Below are 19324 nucleotides of genomic sequence, written 5' to 3' on the forward strand. Positions count from 1 at the left end.
TAAGGAATTCACTTACTCTGATAGACCATCCAGGATGTTTGTTAGTAGGCACACCCTCCAATTTTGAAGTGCTGGAGAGGAGATACGGTCATTACAAAAGCTGCTTAGAGCAGAGTGGTAATTGTGTGTGTGTTGAATGTGGGTGTCTTTTGAACACTGAAAGACTACCTAATGTCATGAAAAGACACAGTGACTTGTTAAAGGAATGGAGCTCTCTTCCCCTGGGGTACTACTAGCCTGTATTACACCTTTGTGAACATTAGGGAAAGGTACTCTTTTGCGGTGGTGGCATGGATAAGGGAGCTAGGGAATGAGAAAAACACCTTCCTTAAGTTGAAGATAACCCAAGCCACAGTGCACAGCTGGTTTTCAGTCCCCTGAGCCTCCTTGGTACTCTTTTCCAAATGGACCTAGTGGAGGAATTCCCAAGGGGCTGAAAAGACCAGAGTGGGGAAGCTGGGAGAGATGAATAGCACACCGGGCTAAACATGCTTGGCGTTATTTTCCTGGTGCTATCTTTCTGGTGGCTCTTTCTCACATGGTTAGACTGTATGCAGGAGAACAAGTGGTGGGACTGTTCATATCTAGACCAGCACCTGTTAAACCTTATTATTTTCACTATAAGTTGGATCAAGATAATATGAATGAATGGACAAGGATCTGTGCCATTGCTGGGAGGAAAAATAGCTAAAAACACTCCAGCTCCTGCAGGTGGGTTACTAACATCATCTCCATACAAAAAGAATAATGCATTGGCTCACCTTCCAGCTTCTGAAGTCTCGACCTACTCTCCAGAGTTTGCCCCTCATTTTCTGCCCATTCCTTCCTGCCACTTCTCTTCCTCCAGACCTTTGGAAGGTCCCCAGGTCAGAATCTAAAGGGTTTTCACTCACTTCTCATCATCTGCTGCATCTGAGGCTCCACTGGGATCTTGGCAAGCCTTCCTTCAAGTTGTCCATATTCATTCCTGAAGCTGAAAAGCCAGTTGTCATCCCTGACACTGGAGAACAAAGAAACACAGTCTTATATCCTCTTTGTAGACATGGGAGGGAAGTGGAGCTGGAGTGATTTGGAACTCAGTGTGGGGATGGAGAAAATGATAAATGGGTCACAGGGAAGTGATCTTCATGTCCTTTTAGGCCCCTGTTTCTCCAACTTCCTCAGCTGGGTTGCACAGTCTGAAATATATTGTACCTCACAATTCACTACATGTGTATACCCACACTCATATATGTGAATGAAACTAAAAATTGACTGCACAGTATACACTGACATTTTTCTGATTTTTCTTCTGTTTCTTTTCAAATGCTAATCTCACTAAGCTGACTTCAAGACTTATTAGTAGGTCTCAACCAATAGTCTGAGGATTAAAGCCTTAGACAGTAGTTTGGAGTGTGAACCCCTGATGACCTTTTCCATGGAGTGCTTGTTAAAATAAGGGTTCCTAAGCCCAGCCCAGACTTACTGCGTCAGCACTTTCAGGGAGCATGGGCCAAGAATCTACATTTTAGCAACCTTTTCAGTGGATCCTTTTGCAGAATAGAAATTAAGAATCACTCCCTTAGGTTTTGCTAACTGGAGGTGATAACTGTTTCAGTGAAATCATGGGCAACAGCTGGGTGGCAGGGTACAAAGGAAATGAGGCTGCATCTAAGTAAGGCCCTGGAGCTTCTGCATTTTATCTTTCAAATGAATTCTGGTTTGTACTACAGCTTATCACAGATTCTCTCTCTTCGCAGATAAGGGGCCTGTGATCTCAGCTACTGTTCATTGATAACCCTTCTTTCCCTTCTGAAGCTTAAATATCCTTTGGTGTCCACTTAATCTGTTTCTGAAATGAGTTCTGGCCTCACTTCTTTGTACACCTTAAGGCAGAACGATTTTTTGTAGATGGAAAGTTCTCCACGTGCAGAGCATTTGGACTTTTATAAAATTCATATTGAGGCTGGGCACAGTGGCTCACACCTATAATCCCAGTACTTTGGGAGGCCAGTGCAAGAGGATCGCTTGAGCCCACAAGTTAGAGGCCAGCCTGGGCAATGTAGCAAGACCCTATCTCTGCAAAAAATGAAAAAATTAGCCGGGCATGGTGGCTTGCACCTGTAGTCTAAACTACTGAAGAGGCTGAGGCGAGAGGATCGCTTAAGCCTGGAAGGTCAAGGCTTCAGTGAACTGTGATTGAGCCAGTGCACTCAAGCCTGGGTGACAGAGCAAGACTCCCTCTCTTTAAAAAACAAAAACAAAAATCATATTGACATTTCCTTTTGCTTTGTCATTCATGCTTTTCAATAAAATTATACTTCTTAATTGTATGCAGCCATTTTTATCTTCTTACAGAAATGCTTTTAAAAAATGTTGCAGCATCTGCTTTTATTTGTGGCTGCTGATGGCATGACACTTGGACATTTCAGTCACTCACAAGTAACCTCTTTATTTTTCACAGCTGCTTTTGCTACCATCGCCTTTTCCACCCGCCAAGTTCAGTTTGCATTTTGAACATTTTTGAGTTTTCCGAGAGGGGAGCTTTGCTCTGCTTGATATGATAAAGTTGTTTTGCTCCTTAGAAGGAGTGTCATTTTCAATGTGTATAATACCAGCTTCTTTTGCAATATCTCTCTGAGTCAGGAACAGGCTCAGCCCTCGGAGGAAGTATGAAATAGGTATCTTATTCTTGCACATGCTTCTTTCTTCACAAATATTTGGAGTCAGCTCTCAAGGTCAAATGAATCCTCATGCCAGGCTTCAACTTTCTCCAAATACCTAGTGTAGAATTGTGTACTGTGGAAATCACTGGAAGCTAAAAACAACACATTGAATATATGAACTTTTTGTTTTTGTCTACCACCCTTTGCTAGATCTGCTTCTCTTTCTTCAGGCAAGGAGTGATAAACTAGAGAGAACATAGGCTTCCTAGTCAGGCAGACCTCGCTTGCCATGCATTAGCCATGCCACTTCCATGAGCCACAGTTTCCTCACTTACCAAAGAGGGAGCAGGGTCACTTGTTATCAGAAGAGGGAGACTTCACAAGATAGCATTTTTTTCTGGTAAAGTCACCATCATTCCATCTTGCCTCAACCTTACAGGGTCAGAAACTCACACAGTGAGACTTCTTCAGCATCCCAGACTTCAACAAGATCCAGATGGCTGCCATAAAGCCACCCTAGACATAAGGTTGTATACCAGAATGAGAATCCATTCACAAAGAGAAGTGGATGTGTGTCTAGTGACCAGTCACTTATCAGTTTGACCAGCAAATTCTCTCCCTGTAGAACCAGGGACAGCAAACAGAACATTATCAGGGGAACATAGAACTGTGGAACAAGGGTTGGAGTTTGGCTTGTATGCTTTAAATAAATAATGGCATCCAGCCCTGACCATCCTCAAAATGTATCATTTCCATTAGCTTCCCTTCTCTATGATTCTGTTAAGACACAAATTTTAAATGTAAAAACATAATCTTTTTTGGGAGGGAGGTGAGGGATGAAGTCTGGCTTTGTTGCCCAGGCTGGAGTGCAGTGGCACGATCTTGGCTCACTGCAACCTCTGCCTCCCAGGTTCAAGCAATTCTCCTGCCTCAGCCTCCTGAGTAGCTGGGATTACAGGTACACACCACCATGCCCGGGTAATTTTTTGTATTTTTAGTAGAGACAGGGTTTCACCATGTTGGCCAGGCTGGCCTCGAACTCCCAACCTCAGATGATCTGCCTTCCTTGGCCTCCCAAAGTGCTGGGATTAGAGGCATGAGCCACCATGCCCACCCCAAAACCATAATCATTAAAGTTTTATTTTATTTTAAATAGTCACATAATAATTATATACATCTATGGAGTACAAAGGGATATCTTGATACATGTATACATTGTAGAATCTATACATGAGTAATTAGCATATTCATGACCTCTGTAAGTCAGAGAAAATGACTGAGACAAGTCTCAGTCATTTTTACTTTGCCAAGGTTAAGGACACGCCCTGGGGAAAAAGGGACACATACCACAGGAAAAATCTGTGATCTGTGCTTTTTCCAGAGAGGGTCTGTGGGCTTCAATATTTAAAGGAAAAAGAGTAAAGAAAAAAAGAGAGGGAGAGGGTGGATAAAAGACGGAAGCTGTTGCATTCTTTTGAGCCTTTCGATTAGCTTCACTGAATAAATAATGGCATCCAGCCCTGACCATCCTCATTTCATTTTTCATGTGAAAGGAGTGATCCATTATGCATTTATCTGGAGCTCAGCGAATCTGCATTTTTACATAAGATAAAATAATTATAGAGTATAGGTAGGGAGGAGTCAGATATGCATTTTTCTCAGGTGAGCAGAAGGATGACTTTGAGTTCTGTCCTTTGTCCCATATTTGTGAAGATAAACTGTTAATTTACTTTGTTGGGGTGAAATTCAACTGAACTGCTTTAAAGATCTCAGGGCCCGCCGGGAATTTCCTTGTGGGCAAAATATGAGAAAGGTATGCAGCTATCTATGTAGGAACGAAATGGGAAGGAGGTTTGCAGGACCCAGTGCCCATCTTCACTGTTTCCTTTGGCTTACTGAGTTTGAGGTCCTGAGATTTTAATTTTATTTTCCTTTCACACCTCAACCATTTATCATTTCTTTCTTTCTTTCTTTCTTTTTTTTTTTTTTTTTTTTTTTTTTTTTTTGAGATGGAGTCTTGCTGTGTCACCCAGGCTGGAGTGCAGTGGTGCAATCTTGGCTCACAGCAACCTCCACCTCCTGGGTTCAAGCGATTCTCCTGCCTCAGCCTCCCAAGCAGCTGGGATTACAGATGCATGCCACCATGCCTGGCTAATTTTTGTATTTTTATTGGAGATGAGGTTTCATCATGTTGGCCAAGCTGGTCTCAGACTGGCTGGTCTTGAATTCCTGACCTCATGATCCACCTTCCTTGGCCTCCCAAAGTGCTGGGATTATAGGCATGAGCCACCATGCCCACCACATTTAAAATTTTCTCTTTTAGCGATTTTGAAATATACATTATTATTAACTGTAGTCAACTTTCAGTTTAGTGGATCACCGGAACTTATTCCTGCCAGCTGACCAACTTTGTACCCATTGACCAATGTCTCCTCTTTACCCCAGCCTCTAGTAACCACCATTCTACTTTTTGCTTCTACGAGTTCAACTTTTTCAGATTCCACACATAAGCAAGATCATACAGTATTTGTCTTTCTGTGCCTGACTTATTTCATTTAACATAATGTCCTCTAGGTTCATCCACATTGTCACAAATGACAGAATTTCCTGAAAAACACAATTCTTATGTAAATGACTGGCTCATGTCAAAAAATGTTTATTTAACTCATTAGCAAGGAATGATAACAGGATGGCAAAACTTGTTTAAAGAGGCATAAGGAGGGCCAGGTGCAGTGGCTCACACCTGTAATCTCAATACTTTAGGAGGCCAAGGCAGGAGGATCACTTGAGCCCACAAGTTAAACACCAGCATGGGCAACATAGTGAGACCCAGTGTCTACAAAAAATAATTAAAAAAAAAAAAAAAAAAGCCAGGTGTGGTGGCACGCACCTGTGGTCCCAGCTAAGGAGGCTGAGGTGGGAAGATCACTTGAGCCTGAGAGGTCAAGCCTGCAGTGAGCCACGACCTCACCACTGCACCCCAGCCTGGGTGACAGAGCAAGACCCTGTCTCAAAAAGGAAAAAAAAAAGAGATACAGAAACTTTATATATATATATATATATATATATATATATATATATATATATATACACACACACACATATATGTGTGTGTATATATATGTATATATGTGTGTATATGTGTGTGTGTATATATATATAAAGTTAGTAGGATATATATATGATATGTGATATATCAACCAGTGGGGAAAAGAAATGTTGGAATAAGTTTTCTAAGTTGGAATCAAAGCTGCCCAATAACTTGTCGGGAAATAAAATCAAAGCCTTTGAGGTTATCTTTTCTGAGGGGAGAAATGATTTGCATCTCTACCAGACAGAATTCAATTTGCATCTTATCACTTTTCTACAAGTTGCCATCCACGTTTGCAGAGTCTGAGCTCTGAGCGAGAGAAGCAGTGAGAATTGCCATCCCCTAGACTCAGACGCCTCTGCGGCAGGCTCGCTAGTGTCTAGTGTGCCTTATTTCTCAGGGCTTGATCATACATCTTATCGCTTCTGTCCTGGACCCACCACCACCTCTCTTCAGAAATGTTAATAGCTTCCCTTAAGTCTGATTCTGGCCTAGGACCATTCATCCCTCCCTGATATCCTTATGCATCTCTGTTGTGATCAAATGTACGTATTTCTAGCATGTAAGTTTGAGTATTATCTGTAGGATGTTCACTTACAAATGGTGTACTTTCTGAAGGTCACTCCATTTCCCTCATGTCCAGATTCTTGGAGAACAGTCCTATCGTCCTCCTCCTCCACTATTGTTCTGCCATATGACTTGTCAGGCAAGGCTATAGTAAAGATTAAATTGAAGGCTGGGCGCGGTGACTCGCGCCTGTAATCCCAGCATTTTGGGAGGCCAAGGTGGGTGGATCATTTGAGGTTAGGAGTTGGAGACCAGCCTGACCAACATGGAGAAACCCCATCTCTACTAAAAATACAAAATTAACCAGGCATGGTGGTGCAGGCCTGTAATCCCAGCTACTCAGGAAGCAGAGGCAGGAGAATCACTTGAACCCAGGAGGCGGACATTGTGGTGAGCCGAGATCACACCACTGCACTCCAGTTTGGGCAACAAGAGTGAAACTCCGTCTCATTAAAAAAAAAAAAAAAAAAAAAAAAAAAGATTAAATTGGTAACACTCTAGCCCAGGGCATGTCTCTTCCTCTCTCTCAGATGGGGTACAGAGCTCTTTCCTTGTCCCAGCCTCTTCGTAATATCAGGCATCAGCAATTTCTACAGTGGGGAAATAAAATCAAGACAGTTAGCCTTGAGTGCAGTGGGAGTTTGGTTAGTTGCAACTTGTCATCCTTCCTGAATGACAGTGTGCCTGGCCCTCAGTCCCACAGGCCCCGAGGGTGGGTGGAGGGTGTGCCACCCACCCAGAGCTGCAGGATGTTCCTGAGTCAAGGAGGCCCACATGGGCCTGAGAGGAACGGAGGTCAATCTGTTGCAGAGGGAATTGGGAAAAGGGAAAAAGCTGGAGAAGGGCCAGGCCAGAGCCAAGCTGGGAGCTAGAAAGCAGAGGCTGAGTCAGGAGGGGTGCTGTGAGCAGGCAGCAGGCAGGCCTGAGCAAAGACACCCGCAACAGGGACTCCGCCACAGCCAGCCAGCTTGGTGGTGGCTGGGGCAAGTGCAAAAGACCAGCAATGGAGCTGGCAATAACTAGGGGACTAGCTGCTTGCTTGCAGCTTGGTTTGATCTCTTGGAGAATTTGGAGAATGATCTAGCTCTTTCGTTTTTGTTACTATGTGAACCAGTAGATGTATGAAGGTGCTCTGGGATGAATGAGAAAGGCAGCACCTAAGTCTGCCACAGATCTTAAAAACTGTGCAACTTTTTTGGTTGGGACTCAGCTCCCCAAGGGCCAGGGTAGCCCCTGGCTTGCTTATACTTACAGCCAAAATCCCAGCTACTGATTCTCTCATTGTTGAGCCCTCATTTTTTCCAGCTCTTGGTGCCACACTGTTGCCAGAATGAAGCAGGAGGTGGCATTTGGAGCAGCTGTTCCTTTCTCTCCTCAGCCAAGAAGACTCCCCAGACAGGAGGGCAGCAGCTGCCTTCTGACCCAATTCCTCTCAAAACCCCTGAGTTTCTAGTAGTATAAACTGAGATTGCTTCTTCTTGGGCTGCAGGCTTCCAGTTTAGAAGACTGTATTCTATTTCGTTTTCTTCCAGCACCATAGGTAGTATAGGATTGTCCTCAAAACTGGCATTACTTAAATTGTCAGAGTTAAAGGAATGGGGCTACCCCAGTGGTATCTGTCATGAGTAAACCAAAATGCCTGGTGATTTATGGGAAAACTGTCTCTGAGAAGTAGGTGTCAGTTTGGTTCTCAAGGCCATTGGGACAAGGGAGTGAGCCATAGGGAGCTGTCAGAGCTTGAGGACTGCTTCTGGGATGGCTGTCAATTGCCATGACTTGCTCAAGACAGCAGATGCAATTGCCCTTAAAATCCAAGTGGGGAGAGTTGGCTCTGCAGCTAAAGCCTTTCACATGTGTCAAAATTGAAAACATAAGCATCGGGTTTCTGATCTTGGCCTTGATGTTGTTTAAACATGTCGGTAGACTTGCTTAGAAATATAAAACAAGGCTGAATGTGAATCATGGTGAACCCACCCTGCCTCCTGTGAAAGCTTCTGTTCTCAGGAGGGTTAGAAGCAATTGCAGCACATGCTGACAAATAGTTAAAATTGAACTGAGCTTTGTAGAACTGTATCCTAGCCCTGAGTGTTATGTTCCAAGAAGCTCATTGGCTCTTTTAGAACAGAAAAACCTTGCAACTGTGTTCATGGTCCAGGTTCTCCGGGGGCATCCTCTAGTCAGCACAAAAGACAGACCCTACAAGAAAAATTTTGCTTTACACAGGCTAGGGTAGAATGCAAAGCCAACTGACAGGTTGGTGAGCCATAGGAGCATGGAGCAGGACTTTATGCAGATGTTCTTGGAAAGCCACAAAGGGCTCTGATGAGAAGAAACCCAGTGGGCATGATTAATTATTCATCTTTAGTTGGTTGGGCAGTTGGAAATGAATAAAGGCTGCCTGACCAGCTAGGAGATTACATCTCAAAAAAAAAAAAATCATGATTTGGTGGAAAGAACACAGCAAATGAGGTCAGATATTCTAGTATTGAATCCTGATGCTTCTGCATTCTAACTGGACAAGTCAGTCCATCAACTTTTTCAAGGTTCAGTATCCTCATTCTTGGAAAGGCAATGATTTTGCTGCCCAGAGGTGTTGTAAGATCAAAAGCAATCATATGTAAGAAAGTAACTGGATAAGAGATTCATTTCCAGGGGTAGGGGGAAGTATGAACTTAAACCTCAGAATCCTTAGAATTATTTTTGCACAGGAAGTAAATCCAAGGTAACCACTACCAATATCCAGGTAAACAGGGCTATATGGCACAGTTCATTGCTACTGGTTTGAGAACAGCCCCCTGTGCTCCCCATTTTTGTTTATTATTGATTTCTAGACTCTTATCTTTTATGTAGTTTTAAAATAATTTTATTTTTGTTAATTTGCCATTACTAGGCTACTTCCAGGAGAACCATATAGCTGGCTATTGAAATTCAGTATCCTTTAACCTTGGGAGATGTCTCTGGAGAAATAGATTACTTTTAGATTTAAACTATTTATTAGCCTCTCATCCTGAAGAGTTTTCCATCAACTCTTCAACTCTGAGGCTCAGAAAAACCAAGGCTCTTTGCCAATAACTGTGACCTTGAAGTTAATGAGCTACTCTGCTAACCCACTGTGGTTGGCACTCATCTCTAATGCTTTGGTTGGTGTACTACCATTGGTTGGTGGTGTTAGTTTTAGGTGCCACTCTTCCTTGTGCCCCTCCTGGGTTCTGGCCTGTGGTGCAGACACCCAAGAATCACAGGCCAATAGAGTCATGAAGAACTTCACTATTATTCCAGGCCCACACCAAATGTTTCCTCAAATGCAAGGATTCTGGTTTACTATGTTGGAAAACATGCCTCAGATCTAAGACCAAAGTGAGTTTCCTAGCTCCCATTGAAAGCTTAAGATTTAGCACCCTCACATGTGGGTGCACCTCAAGGATATGGCTAGGCCTGCGGAGCAGAAGCTGATGCACTTTCCCAACTAGCCGTAGGCACAGAGTCTGCAGGACTGCACCTCTGTACCTAGTTGCAAGTGGAATGGAGATAGCAAGGAGGATGCCCCACCCTCTAGGAATGGTGGCGACGGTCCCTGCCCCAGGTGTGTTGCTTGCCATGTGGAGAAAACGTGGCTAAGAACAAAGACAGAAAAGGGGCAAAAAGGCAAGAGATCCCACAGATAAAGCCAGAGTGGGACATAAGCAGGAACCTCGGGCAGAGAGATTTCACCCACTAGTAAACAGGGTCTGAAGAATGTCAATCTATTACCAATTCTAATAACTACTAGCCTCCTTCTCATTTTTTTCCTTCTCTCACTTTTTCTCCTCTTCATCCCTTTGAGAAAGCAGCATGGAGATAGAAGGAAAAGGACTAGAATAGGCCAGGTGCGGTGGCTCATGCCTGTAATCCCAGCAATTTAGGAGGCCATGGCAGGAGGTCAGGAGCTCATTTTAGGTAAGGAGTTCAAGACCATCCTGGCCAACATGGCGAAACCCTGTCTCTGCTAAAACTACAAAAATTAGCCAGGCAGGAGTGGCATGCGCCTGTAATCCCAGCTACTTGGGAGGCTGAGACAGGAGAAATCACTTGAGCCTGGGAGGTGGAGGTTGCAGTGAGCCGAGATCACACCACTGCATTCCAGTCTGGGTGACAGAGTGAGACCCTGTCTCAAAAAAGAAACAAAAAGGACTAGAATAGAATATAAATCAACAATATTTCCTCCAGCGAAGGCTCCTTGGAGGAATAGCTGATTCCAGATCGGGGATAAGAACTATTCATGGTGAGTCATATTTTGTGCCAGAAAGTAAAGAAGCGACCAAAACCAATGGATCCCATCAAAAGGACACAGGAGTCAACATGAAAGACTTCCTGTGGCCAAAGATGAGAACATTTGAGCATCCAAAAGAATAATAATGCAACTGATTGAAATGCGTTGAATAGGCTGGGTGTGGTGGCTTACGCCTGTAATCCCAGCACTTTTGGAAGGCCAAGGTGTGCAGATCACTCGAGATCAGGAGTTCAAGACCAGCCTGGCCAACGTGGCGAAACCCCATCTCTACTAAAAATATAAACATTAGCCGGGCGTAGGGGCAGGTGCCTGTAATCTCAGATACTCAGGAGGCTGAGGCACGAGAATTGCTTGAACCCAGGAGATGGAGGTTTCAATGAGCCGAGATTGTGCCACTGCACTCCAGCCTGGCCGACAGAGTGAGACTCAGTCTCAAAACACAAACAAAAAATGCATTGAATATATCAAAATCTACAGGTTCATATTGATCCCATCCCCCACCTTCCCCACACACAAATTCTCATTGGGCCACCATTCGAAGTATTTAGTGAACAAATTCCCTGTTTTGAAATTGAAAGGAAAGAATTAGCATTCATTCATTCTGCCCTTCTTGTAAAAGCTGTATTTCAGAGTAACAAAGCAGCACTAATTGATAAAAGAGAATTCTCCTTTACAAAATCATTTAAGCTAATAAATACAGAAGATATTAATAGGATTAGAAAAAGATTATCGCTTTGCAACCCCTAATGAAATTTTGATTCAGACAGTGATCAATAAATAAAACCTTTAGATTAAAGATTGATGAGAACCCTGACAATAGAGGAATGAGGCTGTCATCACCTGGACCCACCCAAAGCAGGACAGCTAGACATGATGTGATAGGAAGCACTGTGCCACCTGTGAACTGTTCCTGCCCCCAGTCCCCACCTCAAAGCTAACCTCGACTGAAATCAAGCATCTAGATTTAACTTCCATTTAGAGAAATGTGGGAGACAGAGGAATGTACTACAGAGCAAATGACACAGTTTCAGCAATAGATCAGCAGCACAGGGGGAAGGACGAGAAGCCACCACAGGTAAGAGGAGATTTAACAGACTTAACACAGAGGTAGTGTGTGGACTTTGTTGGGATTCTGACTTAAGCAAGCCAACTTAAAAAAAATTTTTTGAGGCCGGGCACAGTGGCTCACACCTGTAATCCCAGCACTTTGGGAGGCCAAGGCGGGCGGATCACTTGAGCTCAGGAGTTCAAGACCAGCCTGGTCAACATGGCGAAACCCTGTCTCTATTAAAAATAGAAAAATTAGCTAGATATGGTGGCTCATGCCTGTAATCCCAGATACTCAGGTGGCTGAGATAGGAGAATTGCTTGAACCCAGGAGGCAGTGAGCCAAGTTGCAGTGAGCCGAGGTCATGCCACTGCACTCCTGCCTGGGTGACAGAGCAAGACCTTGTCTCAAAAAATTAAAAATAAAATAAAAATAAAAAATCATTTTTGAGACAGTTGGGGAAATTATGGACTAGGAAGTGGTGGCTATCACGTAAGAAGAGTTGCTGTTGCCAGTGAATTAATGATGTGGAGATTATGAAAGAAAGTGATCATATTTTTTGGAGGTGTATACTGAAGTATGTAGGAGTGAAATGACATGCGGACTGGTGTTTGCTTGAAAACACTCCCCCGAAGAAGAGAAGGATAGCTGAAGGAAACATGGCAAGCTCTTGGTGGTTGTTGGATCTGAGTGGTGAATAGATGGGTGTTCCAACCTCTCTACTCTAGAATATATATGAAATTTTCACTAAGAATATTTTCTTCCAGTGACTTACTCTTCCTTTCCTTAGGAAAGAGGAGCAGAAATCTCCTATCTGGCCTAAGGCAAAAACATAATTGTGGAACAGCCTAAATATTCCTCTCTGCCATGAGTATTTATTAAACAACTGTGTGCTAGGCAAGGAGAGAGTGTGCTATGGCAAGATCTAAGCTTTGCAGTCAGAAGCCTTGATTTGAGCCGATTCTCTGTTGCCATCAGTTTGATCCTGGGCAAGTTGCTATTTCTCTTTGAGCTTTCATTTCCCTGTCTGTATATGATCTGCTCCACAAGCTGGTAGAGACAATATCTCTTTGCTTTCTAAACTGCTCACTCAACTCCCACAGGCCTTACTAGCAAGAAGTCTAGCATCCCCCGTTGGAGGACCCTCCCCCTACCTTCCTCACTGTCTGGGAATCTGGGTCTCCTCAGCCCACAGGTAGGCCGGCCTGGCCCTGGTACCAGAAGTGCCCTCCCTCTCGTGTCCACACAGTGTCGACCTTGGAGCTTTGTCTTGCCTGGCCACTCTGTCATGGGACAGCCTTCCTGATTCCCAGCATGGCCTTGGGTGAGGGGTGAGGGGGATGGCTGGAACTCCAGAATTAAATCTCTCTTAGTTCACACTCTCTTTCTCTGCAATGATTCATAAAGGCACAGGACATCATGGCTGATCCTCAGCCTCATAAGGTGCAGGACAAGCCCTTTCTGTCCATCAAAATACTAACCCCACTATGTGACAGGTGCTGCCTTGGGGGCTTGAGATATATCCATGAGCAAAAAGGACCTCTACTCCCCTCAAGGAGCTGGGGAGTGGGGATCTGCCACAAACCTGAGCCCAGGCCACCAGCAAAGTCTTCCCCTCTCCCCCTGGTGAGTATTGCTTTGGAAGGTAGGGGTGCTGTCAACCACACAGTGTGAACCTAACCACTTCTCCCTAAGCATCACCAGTGAGCATGTTAGATGGGCGGTGGGTGGTGGGGCCGGTGTGGGGGTGCTGGGTGTCACTAGGCTACACACACACATAACCCCACACACCCTTTATGTAGTAAAGTGGGGCTTACTACTCTATCCCTGTATAAGTGAGGGCAGACTGAGAAAACTTTATATCTGTCACCTCTTAAAATGAAGACTCTTACCCATCTTACGGAATCGTTATAAGGATTAAATCAGATTTCTTCACTGGGCTGTCCTCATAAAGGTTGTGTTTTGCTCACTGCTCTACTTTTTTTTTCACTCTATCCTGTGAAAAATATTCTCAGTCCCTAAAACAGTCCCTGACGCATAGTAGTGTCCAGTGTGTGGGCACACACACACTCACATGCACACACAATGATGGAATGATCATGTGAAGAGGGTCGTCTCAGGGAACATTAGTTCTGCAGATTTTCAGTCGATCTGGGGTGGGTCTGAGACTGCATTTTCACCGGCTCCTGAGGGTGGCTCCTGTCCAGGAGGACACTGAAAGTGGTGAGGCCGAGAGGTGCATGTTTAGTGGCAGGAGAATAGAACCATTAGGCACTTGGTGTCTGGAGTCTGACAGACACGTCCCCACCATTCTTACCTTTGTGGCCTTGGGCGGGTTACATAACCCCAGTGAAATTGAATTTCCTCACCTCTAATATGGCAATAACCACTGGGACTGGCTGGTGAATAGTATTGACCCAGTCAGCTTGATATTTTAGCTGTCTGACCAGTAGAATAAAAACCCACACACTGACCACTTTCATATTGCCTTCAGAATGCAATAGCCCTCTGAAGTAAAATCACTGGATATAAACAAAGATACTTGCTATAAGAGTTTTAACCTTCACATTTTGCCGTGCATAGCTCTGATTTTGTTTTTGTTTTGACTATTTTACAAGAATGTATTCATGCATTAGTTGTGTAAAAACAAATATATATATATAATTACAGTAGAAAATTAAGCCTGACCATTGCTTGAAGTCTTTGTGGAGGGCATCTGGCACAACTTGGTAAAACCCGTGGCCCCCTCAAACGTTAACTGAGCATCAAGCGCTGAGTGTGCTGCTGGGCGCAGTGCCCAGTGCGGTGAAAGCTTGGGGACTGCTACATATTCATGTGTGTGCCTCTGGAAGGCAGGCTTTTCTTCCTCTTGTTCACTGCTGTTTCTAGCACCCCATGCTGTGCTTACAATATGGTAGGAACTCAGTAAATATTTGATGAATATACAAATGATTATTTTAGCCTCAGATGAACACTCGCAGGTGGTCAGGTGAAGGAGTGAGGGCTGGTGGAGGAGTGAGGCTTTAGCCAGCTGTGGTTGGCCTTAGATGCAGAGAGACCCGGGGTGGGGGGCAGGCCGCAGCACTCAGGGTAGATGCCTTCAGTTACCAAATCAAACCCTAGACAAATGCTGAGGGAGCGAGTTAAGCCGAGGTGCGGAGCAAGGTGTTGTCATAGAAACACATTCAGGTCTTTTACATAGTGTTCCGTGATGGTGCTCATTGGGGGTTCCAGAGCAAATAAAAGGATGAACTTCATGGTACTTGCCCAAAGAGAGGATACGCCGAGCACTGTGCTTAGCAGAGCACCAGGCAGGAGTGGGGAGGAAGGAAAGGCCTTTGGCTTATTCCCCAACATCTCAGCAGTTGTAAAGGGCTGCTGCGGGCAACTCCTCTGACCAGGGGTTGCCCCAGGAAAATAGTAGAAGTCAACTTGCCTTGAGGAAGTTCTCTCCTATATCCCCCTGATGACGACTGCAAAGGAGGGAGGGAGGACCCAGACGTTCCAGTTCTCCTCCTTTTTCAGCTTTGGTTGGGAATTCATAAAGTCCAAAGATATTCTTGGAGTGGGAAAAAAAAAGCTGCAGGATTGGTGCAGGGAGCTGACTGATGCTGATATTGCAAATCATGATGTGACTAAATTCGTGTGAAAAGATTGTTTATCAAGAAGTTGCAGAAGGAAAAGTCTCCACCCCAGCTAAATATTCACATCTCATTTTCTCTCTCTTCAGGTGACCTTGTACAAGGACTCTGACATGGAGGACTTTGGGTTCAGTGTAGCAGATGGCTTACTGGAGAAAGGAGTGTATGTCAAAAATATTCGCCCAGCTGGGCCAGGAGATCTTGGTGGCTTAAAGCCCTATGACAGGCTCTTACAGGTAAGACCTCAGGTGGAATTTTAATTCCTTGCAAGTAATTTCTCACTGGGAGCTTCCTCCACATCCTCCTGCATATTTGGGGTCCTTTGCTCTTTTTCCTTTCAGCCTTTGTCATCAAGATTATGGAATCAGTAGAAGCAAACAGCTGAATAAAGAATTTTCAGCTCTAGTAAATTCTAACACAGACCCCAAAGTTCTGTGGTTTCTTACCAGTTTTTTTCAGCACTGAGCTCAGAGCCATCTTTCCCAATCTCACAGACTCCACCCAACCACGGTCATCTCCCACCATCGCACAGTAGTCCCATAAATATGACGTAGTTATCCAACTCCAGGCGCCACCAGTCTAGTCCTTCCTACCACTTGTCTTCTACATGACCTACAAGGCCCCAGGGATTTGGCCTCTCCTTACCTTGCCAGCATCTTGTCTTGCCTCTTCATTCATTCATTCATTTTTGAGACACAGTCTCGCTCTGTCACTGGAGTGGAGTGGCGTGATCTCGGTTCACTGCAACCGCCACCTCGCAGGTTCAAGAGATTCTCCTGCCTCAGCCTCCCAAGTAGCTGGGATTACAGGTGACTTCCACCACACCCAGCCAGAATGCAATTTGCTAACTAATTGGAGGGTTGATGACGGACCTTTTGAAGTTGATGGAAAGTTAGTTAGAATCTTTTTTCCTTTTTTTTTTTTTTTTTTCTGAGAGTCTCTCTGTCTCTCAGGCTGGAGTGCAGTGGCACGATCTTAACTCACTGCAACCTCCGCCTCCTGCATTCAAGTGATTCTCCTGCCTCAGCCTCCCGAGTAGCTGGGATTACAGGTGCACACCACCATGCATGGCTAATTTTTGTATTTTTAGTAGAGACCATGTTTCACCAGGTTGGCCAGGCTGGTCTCATTCTCCTGACCTCAAGTGATCCACCCGCCTCGGCCTCCCAAAGTGCTGGGATTATAGGTGTGAGCCACTGCGCGCAACCTCTTCATATACTCTCTAGCTTCAGCTGGATTTGTTTCAGGAATGGTGTATGCTGCCACCTCCTGGCCTTTGCACCTGCTGTGCCCTGAGCTTGTGGCGCTTCTCTGCTAAACATGCACAGGCTCCTTCCCTGCTCCTTCCTCTACTTCAGGTCCCTGCTCACATGCTGCTACTTAAACCACTCTGTCTAAAAGGGCCTTTCCTGCCTCTCCATTCTTCACCCTTCTTTCTTGGTTCGCAGTACAACCACAGATGATGCTAATTATTTGCTTATTCTGTGTTGCCCACTAGAATGTAACTCCATGAGGGCAGCGATTTTATTCTCCACTCTATTCTCAGTTCCAAGAACAATGCTGTCACATAAAAGTGCTCAGTACTGTGCAGCAGAATAGAAGTGCATTGGCTCTGAGCCTTATATACTCTTTCCTTTCTCTGAATGCTCTTCTAATCCCTAGGCCTTACCTGCCTCATTCCGACTCAACTTTTTGGTCTCACATAGATCAGCGATTCTCAACCTTGATTGAAAAAATGGAATCACCTAGAGAATGTATCCCAATGTTCAATCAAATGCCAGACCAATTAAACCAGCGACTCTAGGAGACAGATGCGGCATCGGTGTGTTTTTACACCTCCCCCAGTGATTCCAATGAGCAGCCAAATTGAAAACCACTAGTTTAGAGGACTCCCCTTCAAAGCCTAACTTCACCAGACACCACCCAACCTCCTTTACCTCAAGTCTGGACTAGGGGCCCCTCCTATATCGAACAGCAGCTTTTGCTTTTGGTAGAATTTACATTATTAAAACTGCCTCTTCAGAGGTTGCAGTGAGCCGAGATCATGCCACTGCACTCCAGCCTGGGTGCAGAGTGAGTTTCAAAAAAAAAAAAAAAAAAAGAAAACACCTTCCTGTTTCCCTGCATATACTCCCCAGCAGATTGTAAACTTTTTGAGAGCAGGGATTGTACCTTATTCTCTCATTTCCCATTATGTGGTATTTGATATCTCAGTATCTCTCACAATATCTGAAACCAAAAAGCTGAACCTTGCTTACTTTAAATATAGTAACATTGAGATCAGGTATAGTTTTATTTAGGAAAGCAAATTTCTGATCTTATGTACAGTTTTTGGGAAGAGCATTTTGCAGGAAAATGGAGTGGGTTGAAGTCAGTCTTAGCAGTGTACTCACCTGGAAACAGTTTGTCACCAAACAGCTGACTTTCAAAGCAGGAGGCTGCCACTGATTGGTTGGCTTTCAGGGATGTGTTCGCTGAAGCAAGTTGTCACTGATCAATTTGATAGTTTTGGAATCAATTCTGGTGATGATTTTTACTATGGCAATAGAACAATTAGTCTTATCCTAGGAGTTTGGGGACACTTTGTTTTCCACAGACATGCTAATATTTGCTGAATGAATAACTATGGACAAGTTACTTACCCTCTATGAGTGTCTTCCTAATCCATAAATTAGAGCTAGCTCTACTCTCATCGAAGTTGAGGCTGTAAAAGTAGACTACATTCAGATTATAAAGGGCCTTGAATGTGATGCTAAAGCTCTTGAACTTTATGCTGGAGGCATAAGTTTCTTAAGCAGGATAATGATATAATTGGTAACATAGAAAGGCAATACAATATTATTATGGGTGTATCGAAGGTGGGTTGGGGAGGAGAAGATCACAGGCAAGGAGTCCAGGTAGGGGTAGGTAAGATAAGACACCTGTTTCAGAACTAATGAGTCTTTAATATTTTCAGCACATTGTGATAGAGCAGTCTGGGAAGCATTTGATGGTTTGGATCTGTTGGTGAGGAGAGATATTAGAGCCAGAGTTAAAGATTTAGGATACTGAAGGGTGGGGTTTAGGACAAGTTGCCCTTGGTGGCCTTATAACAAAGAAGAGAACAGAACCAAGGATGGATTCTAACAGTAACAAAATGTATCTATGTATTTATTTATTTCAGACAGAGTTTCTCTGTTGTCATCCAGGCTGGAGTGCAGTGGCGTAATCTTGGCTCACTGCAACCTATGCCTCCCAGGTTCAAGCGATTCTCCTGCCTCAGCCAGCTCCCGAGTAGCTGGGATTACAGGTGCCCACCACCATGCCCGGCTAATTTTGTATTTTTAGTAGAGATGGAGTTTCACCATTTTGGGCAGGCTGGTCTCGAACTCCTGACCTCAGGGGATCCGCCCACCTCAGCCTCCCAAAGTACTGGGATTACAGGTGTGAGCTACTGCACCTGGCCACAATAACCAAATGTGAAGGACAGGAAGAAATAAAGGCAGGAAAGGACTGAAAGCGAGCAGTTAAAATGGTAAAAGGATCAAAACGAAGTGGGGTTGTAGAACTAAGGAAGGAGAGTTTTAAGGGTGAGGAGGTGTCACGAGCGGCACATGCTAAACGCCAAGGAGGATGCAAACTCCAGAACATTCCTGGATTTGACAAGTAGGGTCATTTCCCAGCAGTGCAACGTGTCAGGGAGGACCTGAAAAAACTGAGGAGAGAATGGAAGGTCAAGGAGTAGAACCTGCATGTGGGTGATTTTAAAAACTTGTGTTGGTGAAGAAGGAGAAATGGAAGACGATGGGTGCATGTATAAGCTGAAGAGGGGATAAGCTCATTTTTTTAAAAAAATTTTCTTAGTAGAGATAGGGTCTCACTATGTTGCCCAGGCTGGTCTCAAACTCCTGGCATCAAGCGATCCTCCCATCTTGGTCTCCTCAAGTGCCACAATGACAGGTGTGAGCCACTGCACCTGGTGGAGCTCGCTTGTAGGAGAGGTAATTCAGCATCGTGATTCAGAGCACAGGCTTTGAGATCAGCCAGTTGGCCTGGGATTACATCCTATGACCCTTACCAACT

The 19324-nt window shown here is 44.5% G+C and overlaps 1 protein-coding gene across 14 annotated transcripts in view; it reads left to right on the forward strand.

Annotated features, from left to right (window-relative positions):
* Nucleotides 1-19324, forward strand: part of GRIP1 (glutamate receptor interacting protein 1) — a 726419-nt gene that overhangs the window by 700166 nt on the left and 6929 nt on the right. For all 14 annotated transcript variants that reach the window (XM_057299399.2, XM_057299402.2, XM_034935486.3 and 11 more), the window contains one exon: nucleotides 15352-15498. In XM_057299399.2, the coding sequence (XP_057155382.1) occupies nucleotides 15352-15498 (147 nt within the window). The remainder of the gene's footprint in view (nucleotides 1-15351; nucleotides 15499-19324) is intronic.

Source organism: Pan paniscus, chromosome 10 (assembly GCF_029289425.2).
Source record: "Pan paniscus chromosome 10, NHGRI_mPanPan1-v2.0_pri, whole genome shotgun sequence".
Lineage (NCBI taxonomy): Eukaryota > Metazoa > Chordata > Mammalia > Primates > Hominidae > Pan > Pan paniscus.